This window comes from Pavona decussata, unplaced genomic scaffold (assembly GCF_977016875.1).
Source record: "Pavona decussata unplaced genomic scaffold, jaPavDecu1.1 SCAFFOLD_84, whole genome shotgun sequence".
NCBI classification, from domain to species: Eukaryota; Metazoa; Cnidaria; class Anthozoa; order Scleractinia; family Agariciidae; genus Pavona; species Pavona decussata.
In genome coordinates this window covers 1,641,676-1,657,565 of record NW_028145502.1, presented here as the reverse complement: position 1 = coordinate 1,657,565, position 15,890 = coordinate 1,641,676, and the positions used below count along the sequence as shown (strand labels likewise).

Below are 15,890 nucleotides of genomic sequence, written 5' to 3'. Positions count from 1 at the left end.
ACGTTTTTCTATTACCAAAAACTTAAGCAGTGTACTAAAATTGTCAATCGTTGTCTTGGTCATTGATGGACTGAGTCAGAATGGATTGTAACTTGAAAAAAGTTAGGCTAACTTTTTTCAAGTTCTCACCGCATCTTCGTTTCCAGAATGCCGCGCTAGAATAGATCACGATTTGTTCTTGTTGCAAAAATTCAGGCGATTTCTTTAATTTCCCATTGAAGATCCATTTTCATCCCAAAGGTTTTCGTTACCAAAGAGCAAGGCATGCTTTGAAAAGTTTAGGCTCGAATGAAAGTATCTAGGTATCCACCGACGTTTCTATAACCTGTGACATGCTAACGTCATTTCCGACTCTTCGGCTGTCACAGGGCAGAAAGTTTTTGGCAATTAAATATATTCACGTTCTACTAAATTTCTGAATTAAGTCACATTGTGATATTGTACAAATTATGTTTTAATTACATGTTAAGTCACGCAAACTGTCCCCACAAAATGAACAGCTCTCTGAATCTTGATTATGCTACGCTGTAACATGATCTAAAGAGAATCGCTTACAGTCAACCCTCAGCTAGCGATCGCTTCTCGTAAGCAGCCTGGTTTTTTTTTCTTCCATAAGCAACCACTTTGTAGTGAAATAAATGTTTTGGTTTATCAACGGATTTGATTAGGTAATTTGGTCACCGAAAAGAGATTAGAGTGCTGACGTTTAGGGCTTTAGCCCTTCGTCATGATTACGAAGGGCTATAAGCGACAACTCTTCAAATTTTTAAAAATTCTTTGACCGCTTTGAAGGAGACTGTTTTGATTGCGATAAGCCTCCACCACCACCTCGATCAGACCGATCTCTCCTAAATATTGTAAAGCCAGAATGCAATATTTCTGAGTCGCTAATATTTTGGTTCAACCATGTCTCATTGACGCATATAACGTCTGAGTTTTCGACGTACACCAGTTACCAGGTCTTGGAAGCGAAGGAGGTTACACACGGATTGCCGGCAGATACGTTTGTTGTGCTGTGTTTGTGATAACGTTTTTAAGCTTCTGGCATTCATCACGAGGCAATTGATCTTACCAGCAGTCGAAGCAGAAACCGTGTCAAGGGTTAGCTAGGATTGATGTCACCAGACATCAAGAGGCGAAAGGTAGCATCTGAGTTGTTGTAGTAACAACGTGGCTATTAAAGCCCAAAACAGAAAAATAGCAACGGCTTTCACAGAGCTCTTCGAGTGACGACCTGATTCCCTTAACAATGTCAACAATCCATCGAAGAAGCAATCGTTTGTAGGAAAACGGCAGTAAAAATTGTAAGAATGAAATAAGCTAAAAGAAATCCAAGACTAGCGGTACCTCCAAGACTACAGGTCGTTTGACCACGAGTCATCCTTCTGTCATTATATCGTTTTAGCCTGTGCGCATGCTCAACCTCAAAACGTGCCACATGGGAGACAGAATGACGACATTGTTATATATCTGAGCTAATTTTCTAAAAGGTGCCTACAGAAATTGAGCACATTTTGAGACTTTCTAAGCTGAAGGAATATGCTAGTCATTAACAATACTCTTGTTACGGTTCATCACAAGCTAAGAAAGTAAGGTCGGGAAATACTATGCAAGAGAAAAGAGGGGCTTAGACGTGACATTGACACCTGAGTGACACCGACTAAACAACTTGTGTGACATCTGGCAATTATTCAGTACTGAGCGGCGCCAACGCATCTTTAATCTCAACCAAAATCCGGTCTTTAAGCGCTCAAGACTAGCCTTCCACTAAAGAATCGGCTTAATCGGGGCAAGATCAGTGTTTTAAATTGATTTTCTATCTTAATTATAAATTCAAGACGTAATGGGAATCACGCCGAACGAACATCTGGAAATTATTTATGACATTGAGTCCGGAAATCCGACCAAAATCGCACTTCTCGACTAATCGATGACTAGCCTAACAACGCTACAGTTATAACGGCGAAAAATAATCGAATAGCTTTTCAAACTCACGCTTCTTGAAGAGAAAATCCTTGCCCATTCTTGCTAGTGTTTTCCATGTTGAAATCAACATTTGAAAAGGGAAGGGTTAGCGCCCTTTTCTACCACAAAAATATACTAAGTCTTTGGCTGGTTTAACAATTCGCGGAAATTTCACGTTGCCCGAATAGAAATCATCCCTAAGACCTACTTTTTAAAGCCAAAGACTGTCACCTCCTCAAGCAAAGCACACAACATGCTATCCTTTATAGTTCACGCCCGATTGTTTAGCTCAAAAGAGAACTAAATAGGAAGCATATTAGACGAGGCAGGACGCTGCACTCGTAAGACTTTTTTCCTCACTAGACTTAAAGATGTCCTCAAGAAAACCTTGCTACAGGAAGCCAAACGAAACGCTAGGTCTAATGACTTAGTTCTGATCTCAGAGCGCGCGCCGAATTCAGAGCCAAATCGTTGCGCGGTTAGAAGACGTTTGTGAGGGAGTGGGGCTAGGTTAGCAAATCAGGGAGGGAGGGGGGGGGGGTAGGAGAAAAATATTTTGGTTTTATAAATATTTGCTAATGACCATTGTAATCTATTAAGTTACTGATGTGAAATTCAATAAGAAACGCTAAAAAACAATAAAATAAATAAATATCTTAAGAAAAGGTAACAAAAACGTCAATTTCTGTAGCCACCTTCTGGAAAATCAGCTCAGATATATATATATATACATATATACATATATTTATATACATATATACATACTTACAACCTTTATTTATACACGATAAAAATGTCAAAACTAACAAGCTTGTGGGGTCGTGTACTAGTAAGATACATAACAAAACTACAATTATTAGATAAAAATAATTCTTACAAAATGAAATTTTGATAAAAACGAATGAAGTCAATAGTTGAAAATAAATAAAATTCTCCGATCTTTTGTTGATTATTTGTGGGGCTAAAACATTGAAATTATAATCCTTAAAAGTGTCACAATTAACAACATTTCTCAAAAAGGATTTCAGGTCTGTGCACTCAAGTATCGATCTATCAGATCGCCCTATAGCGTTCCAGAGGACAGCCCCTCTATAGGAAATGGAGTTTTGAACGTATTTGGAGGTAAAACTCGGTGCTATCAGCCCATGCTTCAGTCGCGAAGAAGGTCTGTCGCCGTGGACAATCAACTCTTCAGCTTAAGTGCTAGGGAGCATGCCATGATAACCCTTAAAAAAGTTTAATTAAAGAACTTTTATACATATATGTTAAAGTGTTCCACTTAACGGTAGCTAAAACGTCCACTGTTGGCATGTCCGGTGGAAAGCCAAAAATGATCCTTGCAGCACGGCAATGTTGTCTTTCCAGTGTTTTAAATAACTCTGCCTGATTAACCCCGCCCCAGACGGGCATCGCGTACGTAATGGATGGCTGGATAACCTTCACGTAAAAAGACTCGCACACATGACTGGGTAGAAACTTGGATTTCTTCAGGAGGCTCAATATGTTTGCAAAGTTTTTAATTACTTGTTTCAGATGAGGTATCCAGCTCAGGTTTTGATCCAAGGTAACACCCAGAAGCCTGGCCGTAGCCTTGTATTCAATAATGGACTTGCCAATATAAATGGCAGGCAGGGGACCAATAGGCCGAGCTTTGGAGAGTAACATTACCTCGCACTTGCCAGGATGTGGAGTGAGGCGGTCGTTAGCACCCCAAGTGTAAAATTCTTCCAGGGCACAATTTAGTTAATTGCAAGTGACATCTTGTGAGGAGCCTATACTGAAAACCGCAGTGTCATCAGCGTACATAAAAGTGTCTCCAGATTTAATAGATAAAGGTAAATCGTCCGTAAAAAGCGTAAACAAAGTAGGACCCAACACCAAGCCCTGTGGTACTCCGCACCTAACGTACATTTTCGAAGATTCTTTTCCATTTATCGTCGTGAACTGCTTTCGATTCGAAAGATAGCTATCTATCCAAGCATAAAGTTCACCATCAATACCGAACTGTCCGCGTAATTTGTCCAATAGGTTCGTGCGTAATACGTTATCGAAAGCTTTCCTGAGTCTACAAAAGCGACAGCGACTGTGAGGCCGTCATCAACAAACCTCCTCCACTTCTCTGTGAGGTAAATGAGAAGTAACTCAGTGGAGTGAGCCTTCCTATAGGCCCACTGATTAGGAGTTACCAAGTTATCGCACGTCACATGATTGATGATGGCTGTTTTGATTTCAGATTCGAGTAACTTTCTTGGAACTGACAAAATAGAAACCGGACAATAGTTTCCTGGATCAGTGCTGTCATCCTTTTTGAAAATCGGGGGCACCCTTGCAAGTTTCTAACCCTCATACACAGTTTCGAGGTAAATGCTCAATCGGAAAAGGCTCGTAAGATGAGGACTCACTGCATAAGTGGTTAATCTCAAGAGTTTTGGAGAAATACCGTCAGGACCGGTAGCCTTGTTGGGTTTAAGAAGCTTTATTTGCCGCAGAACGCTAACTTCAGAGAGGTTGACCTCAGAAAGTGAAGGTACGATATTCGTTTGTGTCACCGAATCAGAAGACAGCGATCGCTCGATTGGAAGCGGGAGATCAAGCGCTAATTTCTCACCGACCGAGGCAAAATAGGTGTTCATCAAGCAAGCTTTCTCGTCGTCCTTTACAACAAGATGACCCGACTCAGTTTTTAGTGGGCCAACAACAGTTTGCTGTTTCGGTGCAGTGGCTTTTCGCACTAAATTCCAATATGCTTTAGTAGTCTTAATCTCAGTAAACAAAGTATACATAGCTGAATCTCAGTTTAAGTCAGTAAGGTGGAACTGAGCCGGTACCTACGAAAGGGATCTGTCTCATATGGTCTATAGGCCGACTTTTTTCTCCCTCACTGTTTTGTCGGGGACAAGGTATCGGAAAGCATCGCGGAACCATCTCCAGCTGGCATAAGCGAACCGCGGGCCGAAATCTCGTGGTGCATCGTGATGGTACAACGCTCCGGCAAAGTGTCCAGAGGTACCGCTGTCGGCTGTATTTTTGTCTCTTTTTCAGCCATTTTGATATTAAGACTGGCAAAGTCGCCCGAAGACATCGTAGGGAAAGAAACGTTTCATTGATGTCCCTTGTCATGTCCTTGTCAAATTGTCGACGGGTATTGTGTACTGTTCATAGCCTTTAAGCCAATTCTGCACATCAAACACGTTCACGCCGCCGAGTTGTTGTGATATGAAATATTTCTGCATTACCGCCTTTATATTGACAGATGACACACACAGCGTGATATAGAGATACTGTTCACAAGGTGGAAAACAGTGGAGCCGCCGTTATTTCTTGGCGCGCTACTTGCCTTCAAATTTCATTGGTAAAGACGGTGATAGAGCGAAAAGTCAAATACGAAATTTTACGAGCCTGACAGGGATCCTGACAGGCAGGAAAAACAAACGAGACATTTTTTACCCAGCTAGAACCAGTGTTTTAATTAAAAATCTCAGCAACCTAGATATTTAGAAACGTTCCAGCCAGTTAAACGTCTAATGTATTCAGTTCCCAGCCAGCTCTATTCCAACCTGCAGAGCGGGTTTGTAGTCGAGCAGCAAATTTTTGTCTCAGTTCCAAACGTTTGGAACTGAGGCAAAATTAGAAAGATTTATATGCAGTCATCGGGGGAATAACAGAGCTAATATCTCGACCCCAAATTGCAATAAGATGCTGATTTTTGGCAAGTAGGCATTTTTCATCATGCACTTTCCAATCATATGAAAAAAATCCCATAATTTCATATATTCAAATATTTGTGACGTCACACTTTAGGACTCTATACTGTCCGTAGACTAAAACGTTTTCGTTGCCACTAATGACTGTGGTTTGGATTTTCAAAGCGTTTGTTTAAATAAAAACACTGTCCTTTAATTAACTTATCTTAAAACTCTCTAATGGCAAAAAGAAGATGTTAATCTTTGTTAGTACGACTGGAATGGGAGTTAAATAAATAAAATAAATAGATAACCTTTATTTACCCTCGGCAGTGTTTTTAGCACAAGTGCTAGTGGGGCCGAGCATTAAACTTCATTAAGAAATAATACAAATTGAAAATAGCATGGTTAAAAAGCCCAACTGGCAGGAGGCAGACCAGTTGGCTATTTACAAGTTTGGTGCTCCGTTTAGCAGTTTGTTCTTGCCCAAGCTATCATTCAAGTGAAACTTGACTCAATCACTACAGTGAAACACTTATGTAAACAGCATATGCAATTACGGAAACAATTACAAAAAATGTAAAAAACGCGCGGTCAAGTTTGGTAGACACTCTCTGCCATGTGTAGTGCTTCTCCTCAGTTGTTTGGTTAGGTTGGATCTCTGTTGGTGTCCCTCTGCCGTTGGATTCCGCCATTTCTATACCCGCCACAGTCGTAGCCGATTTGACAATTGCAGGCTGAAGGCTCTCTGATTCGGCCACGTGAATCTGCTGGGTTTCCTTTCCTTTTCCTCTGCCGCAAAACCGCGCGATTTTCTGGACCCAGTCCGGGGGCATTCCCTCTCGGAAGTAAACCCACAGGGTAAAAACATTCGCAAAGAGGATCAGGGTTATAATGATCATTGTACCCTCAAGGAGCACGCCCAAAATTGGAAGACTCTCTGACGTGACTGGCAGCCAGGAGGGAATAACAAGTAAAAACACTGTCATGGCGAGCAGGACCGTGGTAACGAATCCAATGCGCTCCCCGCTTTCTACGTGGATTAGAAAGCTGCTCAGTGCTAGGACCGTCAGAATAACACAAGGCACTGTGAGGTAGAAGGTGTAGTAAAGAGACTTGCGTCTCATAGTCAACGTGTAAACAGACTGGCTAAAGTTATGCGGACAGCAGTTGCCATGATCAGTTTCCGAGATTTCAGAAGTAATATCCATTATCTCCCAGTTTCCACTTTTCACAAATTCATCTAAAATGGAAAAATGAATGCTCTTGTTAAGTCTATTTTACTGTCTGGAGCTTCAATAATAGTAATCATGATGATGATGATTCTGATGATGGACAATCGTGATAATTATAACAATAATGATTATGATGATCAGGACAAAAAATTATGATGACGATAATGACAATGATGATGATTCCTCGTTTCAACTCTTTCCTGAGTAGATTTATTTTTAAAACTGTTTTGCTCGCGAAAAGGAATGATGTATGACAGTTTAATCATCAAAGCTCTTTTTTATTCAATCCAAAGGTCTTCTGAGATTCCCTTTAAAACTAACTCTGCTCCGGAAAGCGTAATCTCGTACCCAGATCTCCCACGGTCAGTTTCACATTTCCCAAACCTGCAGTGTGAGATCTGGGTACGAAATGACGGAAGTATGAGAGATAGATGCTCTGGGTCATGGCTTACTTAGTCCTGCAGAGCGCATAGCCAGCATTACTACGTCTGTTGCTTTCTTACTTGTAAACTGACTCCTGTCCTTAAATAAGTTGATTCTCAAAAGGTTCTTTCCATAAGTGTATGAACCAAATGCGAGTCTGCAGGATTGTTCGTCAAACGGCCATTTTTCCACCGCCATTTCGCAGTTCACTTTAAATGTTGCTGGTCCACTCCAAACGCACCTTCCGTCATTGCGTACTGCGACGTCGGTCACAAACTTGCTTCGACCTCCGGCTAAATTAACTTCGTCGTCACCACTGGAAATGAATAAAGCCGGAAAATATTAAATGACTTTTACGTTTGTTGGAAATAAATATATAAAATTCATTTATTTAAATCGCGTATGAAATTAAAAGCAAATAGGCCATTTTACAGTTCTTTGCTAAGTGACCTGGCCTTGGATTGTAAGCGAGGCTGGGGGAGTCCTTGCTTTGATACAAACCTCACTGCTTTTCATATGTAGAACTGTTTGTTTGTTTGTTTGTCGACTGGTCTACGGTTTTTACATAGGAGACACAAAACGACGTAAAGACCGTCTTAACGAACACCGTAGACAAGTCGACAAAAAAGTAACCAGTTCCAAACCCACCACAGTTTCAAAACATTTTCTTTCTAACGACCATAACGCTTCTGGCATGCTACTAATTCCTCTCGAACTCATCAAATCTAATCGTGACAGTGTACGCAAAGCTAGGGAGGCATACCTCATCGACAGAGGTCAAACTATTGAATCCTTAGGTCTTAATAGGAGAGATGAGACATGAACATTTTTCCCATCTTTCATCTTCTTAAGTTACCGTATGTAATTAACTCATTGTTACGTATTTTGTTTTCGTCTTCCACGTTCCGTTAGCTAATTTGCTTATACCTATTTACCAGTTGTATTTTCAAATTTCAAATTGTAACGTTTTTGTTTATGTAACTTTAGCCTATTTTTTTCAGGTATCTATTGTAACTGTTTTTAAACAGAACTTATTTTGCCACGGGGCCAGTCTCAAACATACCTTTTCGAAATATTGGAAAATATACTTCCCTGACCGTGAAATCAGCCTTGCTCTTTTTTTAGATTATTTGCTTTACATTTTTTTTGCTGATTAGATCCTTCACTACAAGATCCGGTACTTTTATTTTGTCGCGGTGGTCCTCAAAACACAGTTTATCACTGGTTTTTACTGAACTGTAAAATAGCCTATTCAAGAATGAACGGAATTCTCGCCGACATCCTCAACTGATCGATTTAAGTTCGTTTAGGGATAACAATCAAGCGCCCTCAAAACTACAGGGATAAGGGATAAACCAACACCCACTATATGAATTTTAAGAATTATTTTCAACAATTGAAGCAGCAAAACTGTCTAAGGTCAAACTGTTATTTATTTTTTAGGTGCCTCGATATTTAATTCTTTGGTCAATAACGATTTCTTGAAAAATAAAAAAGCGAAAATTGAAGTTAACAGCCGACGTTTCGGCGTCATCGTGACACCATTCTCAAGGCAAAGTGGATAAATTAATGCGAAAATTTGATTTCTATACTCTACAGTCTCTACAAATTAGCATATTAACAATGGATCACAAGTTCTTCAAGACTCCTTCAAGTAAACACCTTTGCGCGAATCGAGTCTGTTTGCACGTTTAGGGATGGTTTAAGTTTTCTTATGAAAAGCATATCCTTTATGAGGCAATCAAATTTGTTCGAACATTTAGCTAGCACGTGAAATTGTTCTGAAAGACAAAGAGGAACGTTCGAGTTATGTTCGATCAAGTGGTGTTTACAAATAGACGACGATTTTTGTTTGTGTCCATCAAAGCGCTCGTAGAGATGGCCGCGAGTGTAACCAAAATATTCGATTATTATGTGCAGTTAAAAAACGTATGTATGTATTTATGTACGTATGTATTATTATTATTATTATTATTATTATTATTATTATTATTATTATTATTATTATTATTATTATTATTATTATTATTATTATATATGAGACTCAAGTAGCACAAATATATAATCCTTACTTGTTAAAAAGAGCAATATCCGGGACCCAGATTTCATTAGGGGCGAAATGAACACGATTTACGTCTCCATAATCACTGGAGTTCCACTGAAGGAATTCGTTATTCCAAGCCTGTAAATCAAGAAAAATTTACTAGTTATATGCTATCTTGCCTCTGGGGCGAACTTGCATGGAAGAACATTCCCAGCGCTTTTTGTTCTAATGCCGTATTTATACGCCCTTTGATAGGCAAGACAGAAAACCCACCTAGATGAACTATTTTCGGTAAATATAAGGTGGCATTCAAAACGCTCTACAGAGGATAATTCGTCTGTAGGTATTATCTGTGTCAATAATCACACAAATAAATATATTTTAAAGTCTATTTAGTATTGAGTCCTGCGGGGGAAGAAAATATAAAGCATGTAAGGCGAGGACAATTACCGCCGAAACGTAATTACAATTGCAGTTAGCTCATATCAAACATAGAAGTATTTATATTTGCTTTCGACGTAGAAAGAACGTACTCCTAATACAAATTGGAGTCGAGATTGAATGGGACAACGTTGATTGAATGAATGGATCTTGGGACGCGTATCTGGCATCCCCCGAAGATTTTGCAGGAGTGGATGACATTACCAACTTGGCAAAGGAGAGAGAGAGCCTGGGATCGAGGCTAAGTGCAAAACTTTTCAGATGAAAATTAATTTTGTTTGCATGAAAACTAATTTTCATAACAAAAACTTTGCACTTAGCCTCGCTTTCATAATGAGGTTCAAAGCAAATCGCAAATGGTCTATTACTAGTTTCCTACCTGTGTAACCCAAGTATCCACAACAATTATTTGTTCTTGGTTGTCCTGTTATTAGACAAGAAAAATAGTGAGTTTAACCTTCTTTACCTGCCAACTGGGTGATCGATATTTGGTGGATGTTGAAACAAGGGAAAATACCAAACTTATTTCGAAAACGTAGGAAAACTTAGACAGTACGTATTAAAATCGTAAATGGATAAGGGAGTTAAGAAAAGGGTTATTAAAGAGACTGTGGTGCTGCGTCGGTAGCGAGTAGAAAATAATGTTTGGTTTCTCAACCTTAGTTTATAAACTTATTTGAAACAAGAAGCTGTTTCCAGCTTATACTCGGGCCATATTTGACTGTGTGGTGCGTAAAGCCTACAATCTTTTAACAGTGGTAACCTCCAGCATCGCCAATTCCCCCAAATAGATAGCCTGCGAGCAGGCTCTCTTAGGGTGGATCCTCTTTTCCCCTCCCGCCCCCCAACCCCAAGAGAGCTTGCTCACAGGCTACCAAATAGATAGATACAGTGAGGCAATAAGTAACCACCCGATAGAATTGCATTTCTTGCAGTCAGAATGAAATACAGGGGAAAACGACATTTGTCATATGAATGCATTTTATAACTCCTGGGCTTTAATCCTTACGTTTTCACCTTTCGTTTAGAGACAGAAACCATTTGTAAGGTCCTAATATGTATGTCACGCCGGGTCAATGACGGATCGTAATTTTCGGTATGATCTAGACCCAGGGGGTACTCCCTTTAATATGTGACCTTAACGGGGACGTGCGGCCGGATAGGGTATGGTTTTCAGGGTGTTTTGTCTTGAACGGGGTATCTATTTCATCACTTTCTGTCTTAAACAGGGTATCCCTACATGACCTAATGGCTTAAACAGATTGTGATTGCCAATGCATTAAAATACAGTGAGAAACTAGTGTATTCTTATTTCATTGTAGTCTTGAACAGGGTGTGATTTTGGGTTAAATGTCTTAGAAAGGGCCTAAAAATTTTGAATTCTGTCTTAAACGGGATAGGGAAATCGGAGAATTGTGTCTTAAACAGGGTCATGGTTTGAACGCCCGGGCCGCACCTCCCTACCCAAGCATCTGTTGAGTACCCCCCGCCCCGGGGGGGGGGGGGGATCTAGACTAACGTTACGCATCACGCGTACGTTAATATCCTTGTACGTTTTTCAATGTTTCGCTGTTTATATTTATAATTTATAAATGAAATTCAGGGGAAAGCATTTGTCATTCACCTTTCATTTGAAGACAGATACCGTTTCTACATTGATTGTTTTTCTATAGTAAACGTGAGACATCTTTATCTATCTTGGCCCGCGAGGTCATAGACTGATTTAGTTGCCAAATTTTCGGTAAAACATAACTGACCTTGAGGCACTCAGGTTAGCCTAAAAAACACTCCGGTTAGCCTAAAGAGCACTCCAGTTAGCCTAAATAGCACTTAGGTTAGCTTAAATAGCTCCCCGGTTAGCTTAACGGTTAGCAGTTTATGTTGGAGTTGTTCATGCCTCGCATGCCTCGCACGTCTGGCTCGCATATTGTAAACACTCCTCACGGCCCGAAAACAAAGAACGTGACCGAGAATTAAAGAATTTGATAACACGACCGAAAACTTAATTCGTACCAGCCGAGCACAAAAAACGAGACCAAGAACAATAACTCGTGGCCCGAAGTCTTATCTCTCGGCCCATTGCGACCCCAAAAAGAAAAAAGAATTTGATAATGCTACCGAAACCTTAACTCGTGCCGCCTTACGGCCTGACTAAAAATACTGCTCAATAGCTTTTATTTGAATGGTCACACGTTAGTGTTTTATAGACAGAAGAAAACTTAGAACTACCTTATATACCGAGGTAGCTTAATATATGGCAGCATAAACTACACAACAGTAAAGTTCTGCTCAGTAGCTTTCATTTGAATGGTCACACTTTAGGATTTCATACACAGACGCAAATTAAATTTGCATCAACCTTGCCAACACATATACTTGATAACCAGCTACAGATCAAATGCATAGCCCATATTGCTTGACCCTTGGATGGAGCAAAACGGGGTTAAAACTAGCGGAAGAGTTAAATGAACAACAAACATCCCAGCCTATAAGTTAACGAACCAAACAACTTGCGCACGAAATTGTATAAACGTACCACTTTGACAAGTCTGCCGACTCTCAGCGCAAACTGCACCGTTACTTCTTTCTTTCCTCTGAAGACCGGCCTTACTTTTCTGTCGTAGTCTACAAGGAGGTCTGCTCGGATGTGATGCTCCCATGAAGACGTTGTTCCCCCTAAAATCCCTAAAAGGATGATCGAAAGAGTAAAGTTGTGAGGCAGGGGGGAGGGGGGAAGGGAGTTAAGAGGGTTGGCAGGGAGAGAGGGAGGGAAAGGAGGGAGGGAGGGAAGGGGAAAGGCAGGAGGGGAGGAGCGATAGGTGTAGGGGGAGTCTCGAAACGAGAGAGACGGAAAGAGGGTGGGGGAGAAGGAGTGAAGAGGGAAAACGAGATGGAGGAAGGGATGCGGAAAGTAGGGAGTGACAAAACTAGGGAGGGAGGGAGGGGTTGCAAGGAAGCAATCTGGGAGGGATGGGTGAGAAGAAAAAAGGGAAGAAAGGAATCGAGGTGGGTCCGCTCAGATATGGTCAGGGATAGTTTTCCAAATGAAAAAACAGTGTTCACAGGGTGATCTTTTAGATAAGTGTAAGCAACACCTGATTAACTTAAATTTCAGGAATTGTGTATTGTATGATAAGAAAAACTAAGAGCGCATTGTTTTGAGACAATTCTGGCTTTTCTAGTCTCTATATTCCTATTATGCGTTTTTTTTTTATCCAAAAGTGATCGTTTTGAATAGGCGTAGCACCAAAAAAGTCACATTTTTAAACTCCACAATAAGTAGATACGGTTAATAGAACATATCAGTCCCCCGATCTGAAACGTTTAAGAGTTGAGAAAAAAAACCTTATTCAATTTATGCACAGGTAAACGTACACTGAATCATGATACTGATTTCGAAATACCATTCACCTCATTCGTGAGTTATTACATTATGTGTCAGAAAAGTTCTTACATTTTGTGTTGAACACTTCATTACATTTTGCTTTAGTATTACATTTTGCGGCGATTCTTATTACATTTTGCTTTAGTATTACATTTTGCGGCGTAACAGTTCCTAACCACCAACATGGCGGCCATCACGTAACGTGCAATAAAGCTATAGTCCCAAAGGATTCGCTCCACAGCCCCTCTGTCAGTAAATTTAACATAAATTGTTGTTCAAATTAATTTTAATGCGTGGTTGAATTTTCTTGTTTCCATGATTCTACGCAAACAGAACAAATTAATTTTTCATGGTTATTTTGAAAAGAAAATATCAAAATTGCCCCAACCTGTCTCTTTAAAATTAAAATAAAACACCGTGGACTTAAAATTTGTGAGAACTTGGCGGAAAAACTGCAGCACTGTACAGTTTTTTCGTTCTTTCAGGGATAGGTTGTACTCATGTGCTAACACAAATATTTAATATAGAGATTTAGAATCGCGTTTACGGGAAACGGCAAACGTAAATTTCGTCGTTTAAGTTAGTCGTGAAAAATTAGTATATAGATGAGAATAGTGCAAAAAATTCTGGCTTTCGAAAAACAATTTAATTTTATTGAGAAACTAAAAACAAAAAGGGCAAATGAAGGATAAACTCGGTGACGCAGTCCTTTCTTCTGTTTGCAGTTATTAGTAAACATTCTAAATCCCTCTAATGTATTTAAAACTTCTCTACTGAGAGGACAGGTGTTTTTCTTTTCCAATTCCAAATAAGTTTTTTTTATTATGTATAAATTACTGCAAATTTTTTCAAGTTTACTTCATATGTTTTAATCGGCCACTCAAACTTTCCCTTGTAATTTTATTTGTCCGCTTCCTTAATTTTGCGGCTCTTTAAAAACTATTCCGTGAGCTAACTTTTTTTTAGCAAGGGTAACGCTAGGGTTAGCTAGGGTAACTAGGATTAACTAGCTTAACTAGCTTAACTAGGTTAACTAGGGTTAACTAGGGTAACCCTAGCTGCCTTGTAAACACGTCGATGAAAAAAAGAAGAAATGTGGGAGCGCTAGGGTAACCCTCCTGTTAGGGTAACCCTAGTACTAGGGTTACCCTACCTGCTTGTAAATAGGGCCTTAATTAGTATCAGAGAGCTTCATTTGCAGCCAGCTTTATGAAAACTTTACAAATTTCAGCTAATGGCCGGGAAAACCACGCTTGAAAACAGTGAATTATATTACGTCGGCAGATTACAGTAGTTAAACGAAGTAACAGAGTTTTTCAGCTGTGAGTGAAAGAGGTCGAGCGTTGCATGTAATGGGCTTTTTGTGTATATTTTAATACCGTGTTGTTTGTTATGATGGGCTCCCAACGTAACTGAATACATAACGTCATTAAGCAAGCGAACAAGTGGCTTTTGGTTTTCTTCGCCGAGATCAGGCATTATAAAAAAAACCGACGGCTGTTAGTATTTAAGCACGCGTGTGACAAATTTTGTGAAATTTCGTTTGTGACTCCGACAAGAGAACAAACAGCAGCGTATCATATAGGAAATGTACGTGCTTATATAGTTTCATTTACATTGAAATCCGCTTAGATGGTAACGCTTTACGGCATTTTGTCGATTCCGCACATGTTTAACAGGCTAACGGCACAAAAACGGATAACAAAACGCAATGTTAGAAACAAAACAGGTACAGAAACGATCTAGATTAAAATTTTATCATGTATATTTGAGCCCAACTCCTTTAAGCTCCGACTTATAATTAACGCCGGCGGCACCTTTGAATAAAAGAACTGGAAGATTCAGCGACTCACTTACCTTCAAACACGGAGAGAATTTGGAACAATACGAGAACGATTTCAATCTGATTCATTACTGATTATATAGTACTTCGGGAGCTTCTTTTTCTCTCCAAATAACGCAGATTACTTGACCCGCCTTGGCAGAGTAGGATTTTGAGAACCTAATGATGCTTGCGTCAAATATAGAATAAAATATGTATGTTATTCCCTTGGAGGTGAGTGACATCACAATTACAACATCGTGTCACGGAAAGATTGGTTTGCTAATGATTAAAGAACAGTACTCATTCAAAATTATAATTGATCACTAATCGTAACGTTTGACTGTTCTTTTCTTTTAAAAATCTGCTCAGGTTGCTAGGAAACCAGCACGTTAATATTTGTCAGCAGAGATAAACATACAAACGATATTTTATGAGTTCAACGATATCGACATGTTTCACTGAAGACTGAATTTATTTTCCAAACGTATCATATTTTTTCCTTTTTTGATTGGCAGAACATGCATTGGCAACCCGTATGAAATTGAAAGAAAAACTTGAACGCTGGCATTAACATAGTTTCGTTAAACACGTACCGTTGTAATTTTCAAAAAATCCGGCTATTAAAACAACATAAGCTTAGTGATCAAACAGTATCAAAATAACAGCTATGTCATTGTTTAGTCAGGCATCTTTAAAAAATTTCCATTGGCTAATTCTTGCAGCCCTCTGGCCCTTCTTAACGCTATGTACGATGCACATTAAAGGAAGGGTTCACTGAGATTTGGTGTAATTTCAAGAACGTACCCCAAAACGTTTTTCTATTACCAAAAACTTATTTAACAGTGTACTAAAGTCGTCAATCGTTGTCTTGGTCATTGATGGACTGAGT

The 15,890-nt window shown here is 39.5% G+C and overlaps 1 protein-coding gene across 1 annotated transcript; it reads right to left on the bottom strand.

The window, feature by feature from the left end:
- Nucleotides 1-5,947: 5,947 nt before the first annotated feature.
- LOC146475357 (acetylcholine receptor subunit alpha-like 1) lies at nucleotides 5,948-15,197 on the bottom strand. Its single transcript, XM_085115772.1, has 6 exons — nucleotides 15,034-15,197; nucleotides 12,328-12,476; nucleotides 10,171-10,215; nucleotides 9,379-9,488; nucleotides 7,387-7,622; nucleotides 5,948-6,891 (listed from the first exon to the last, which is right to left on the bottom strand). The coding sequence occupies exons 1-6, from the start codon at nucleotides 15,086-15,088 to the stop codon at nucleotides 6,170-6,172; spliced, it is 1,317 nt and encodes a 438-aa protein (XP_084971898.1). The 5' UTR covers nucleotides 15,089-15,197; the 3' UTR covers nucleotides 5,948-6,169.
- Between the last annotated feature and the right edge of the window lie 693 nt (nucleotides 15,198-15,890).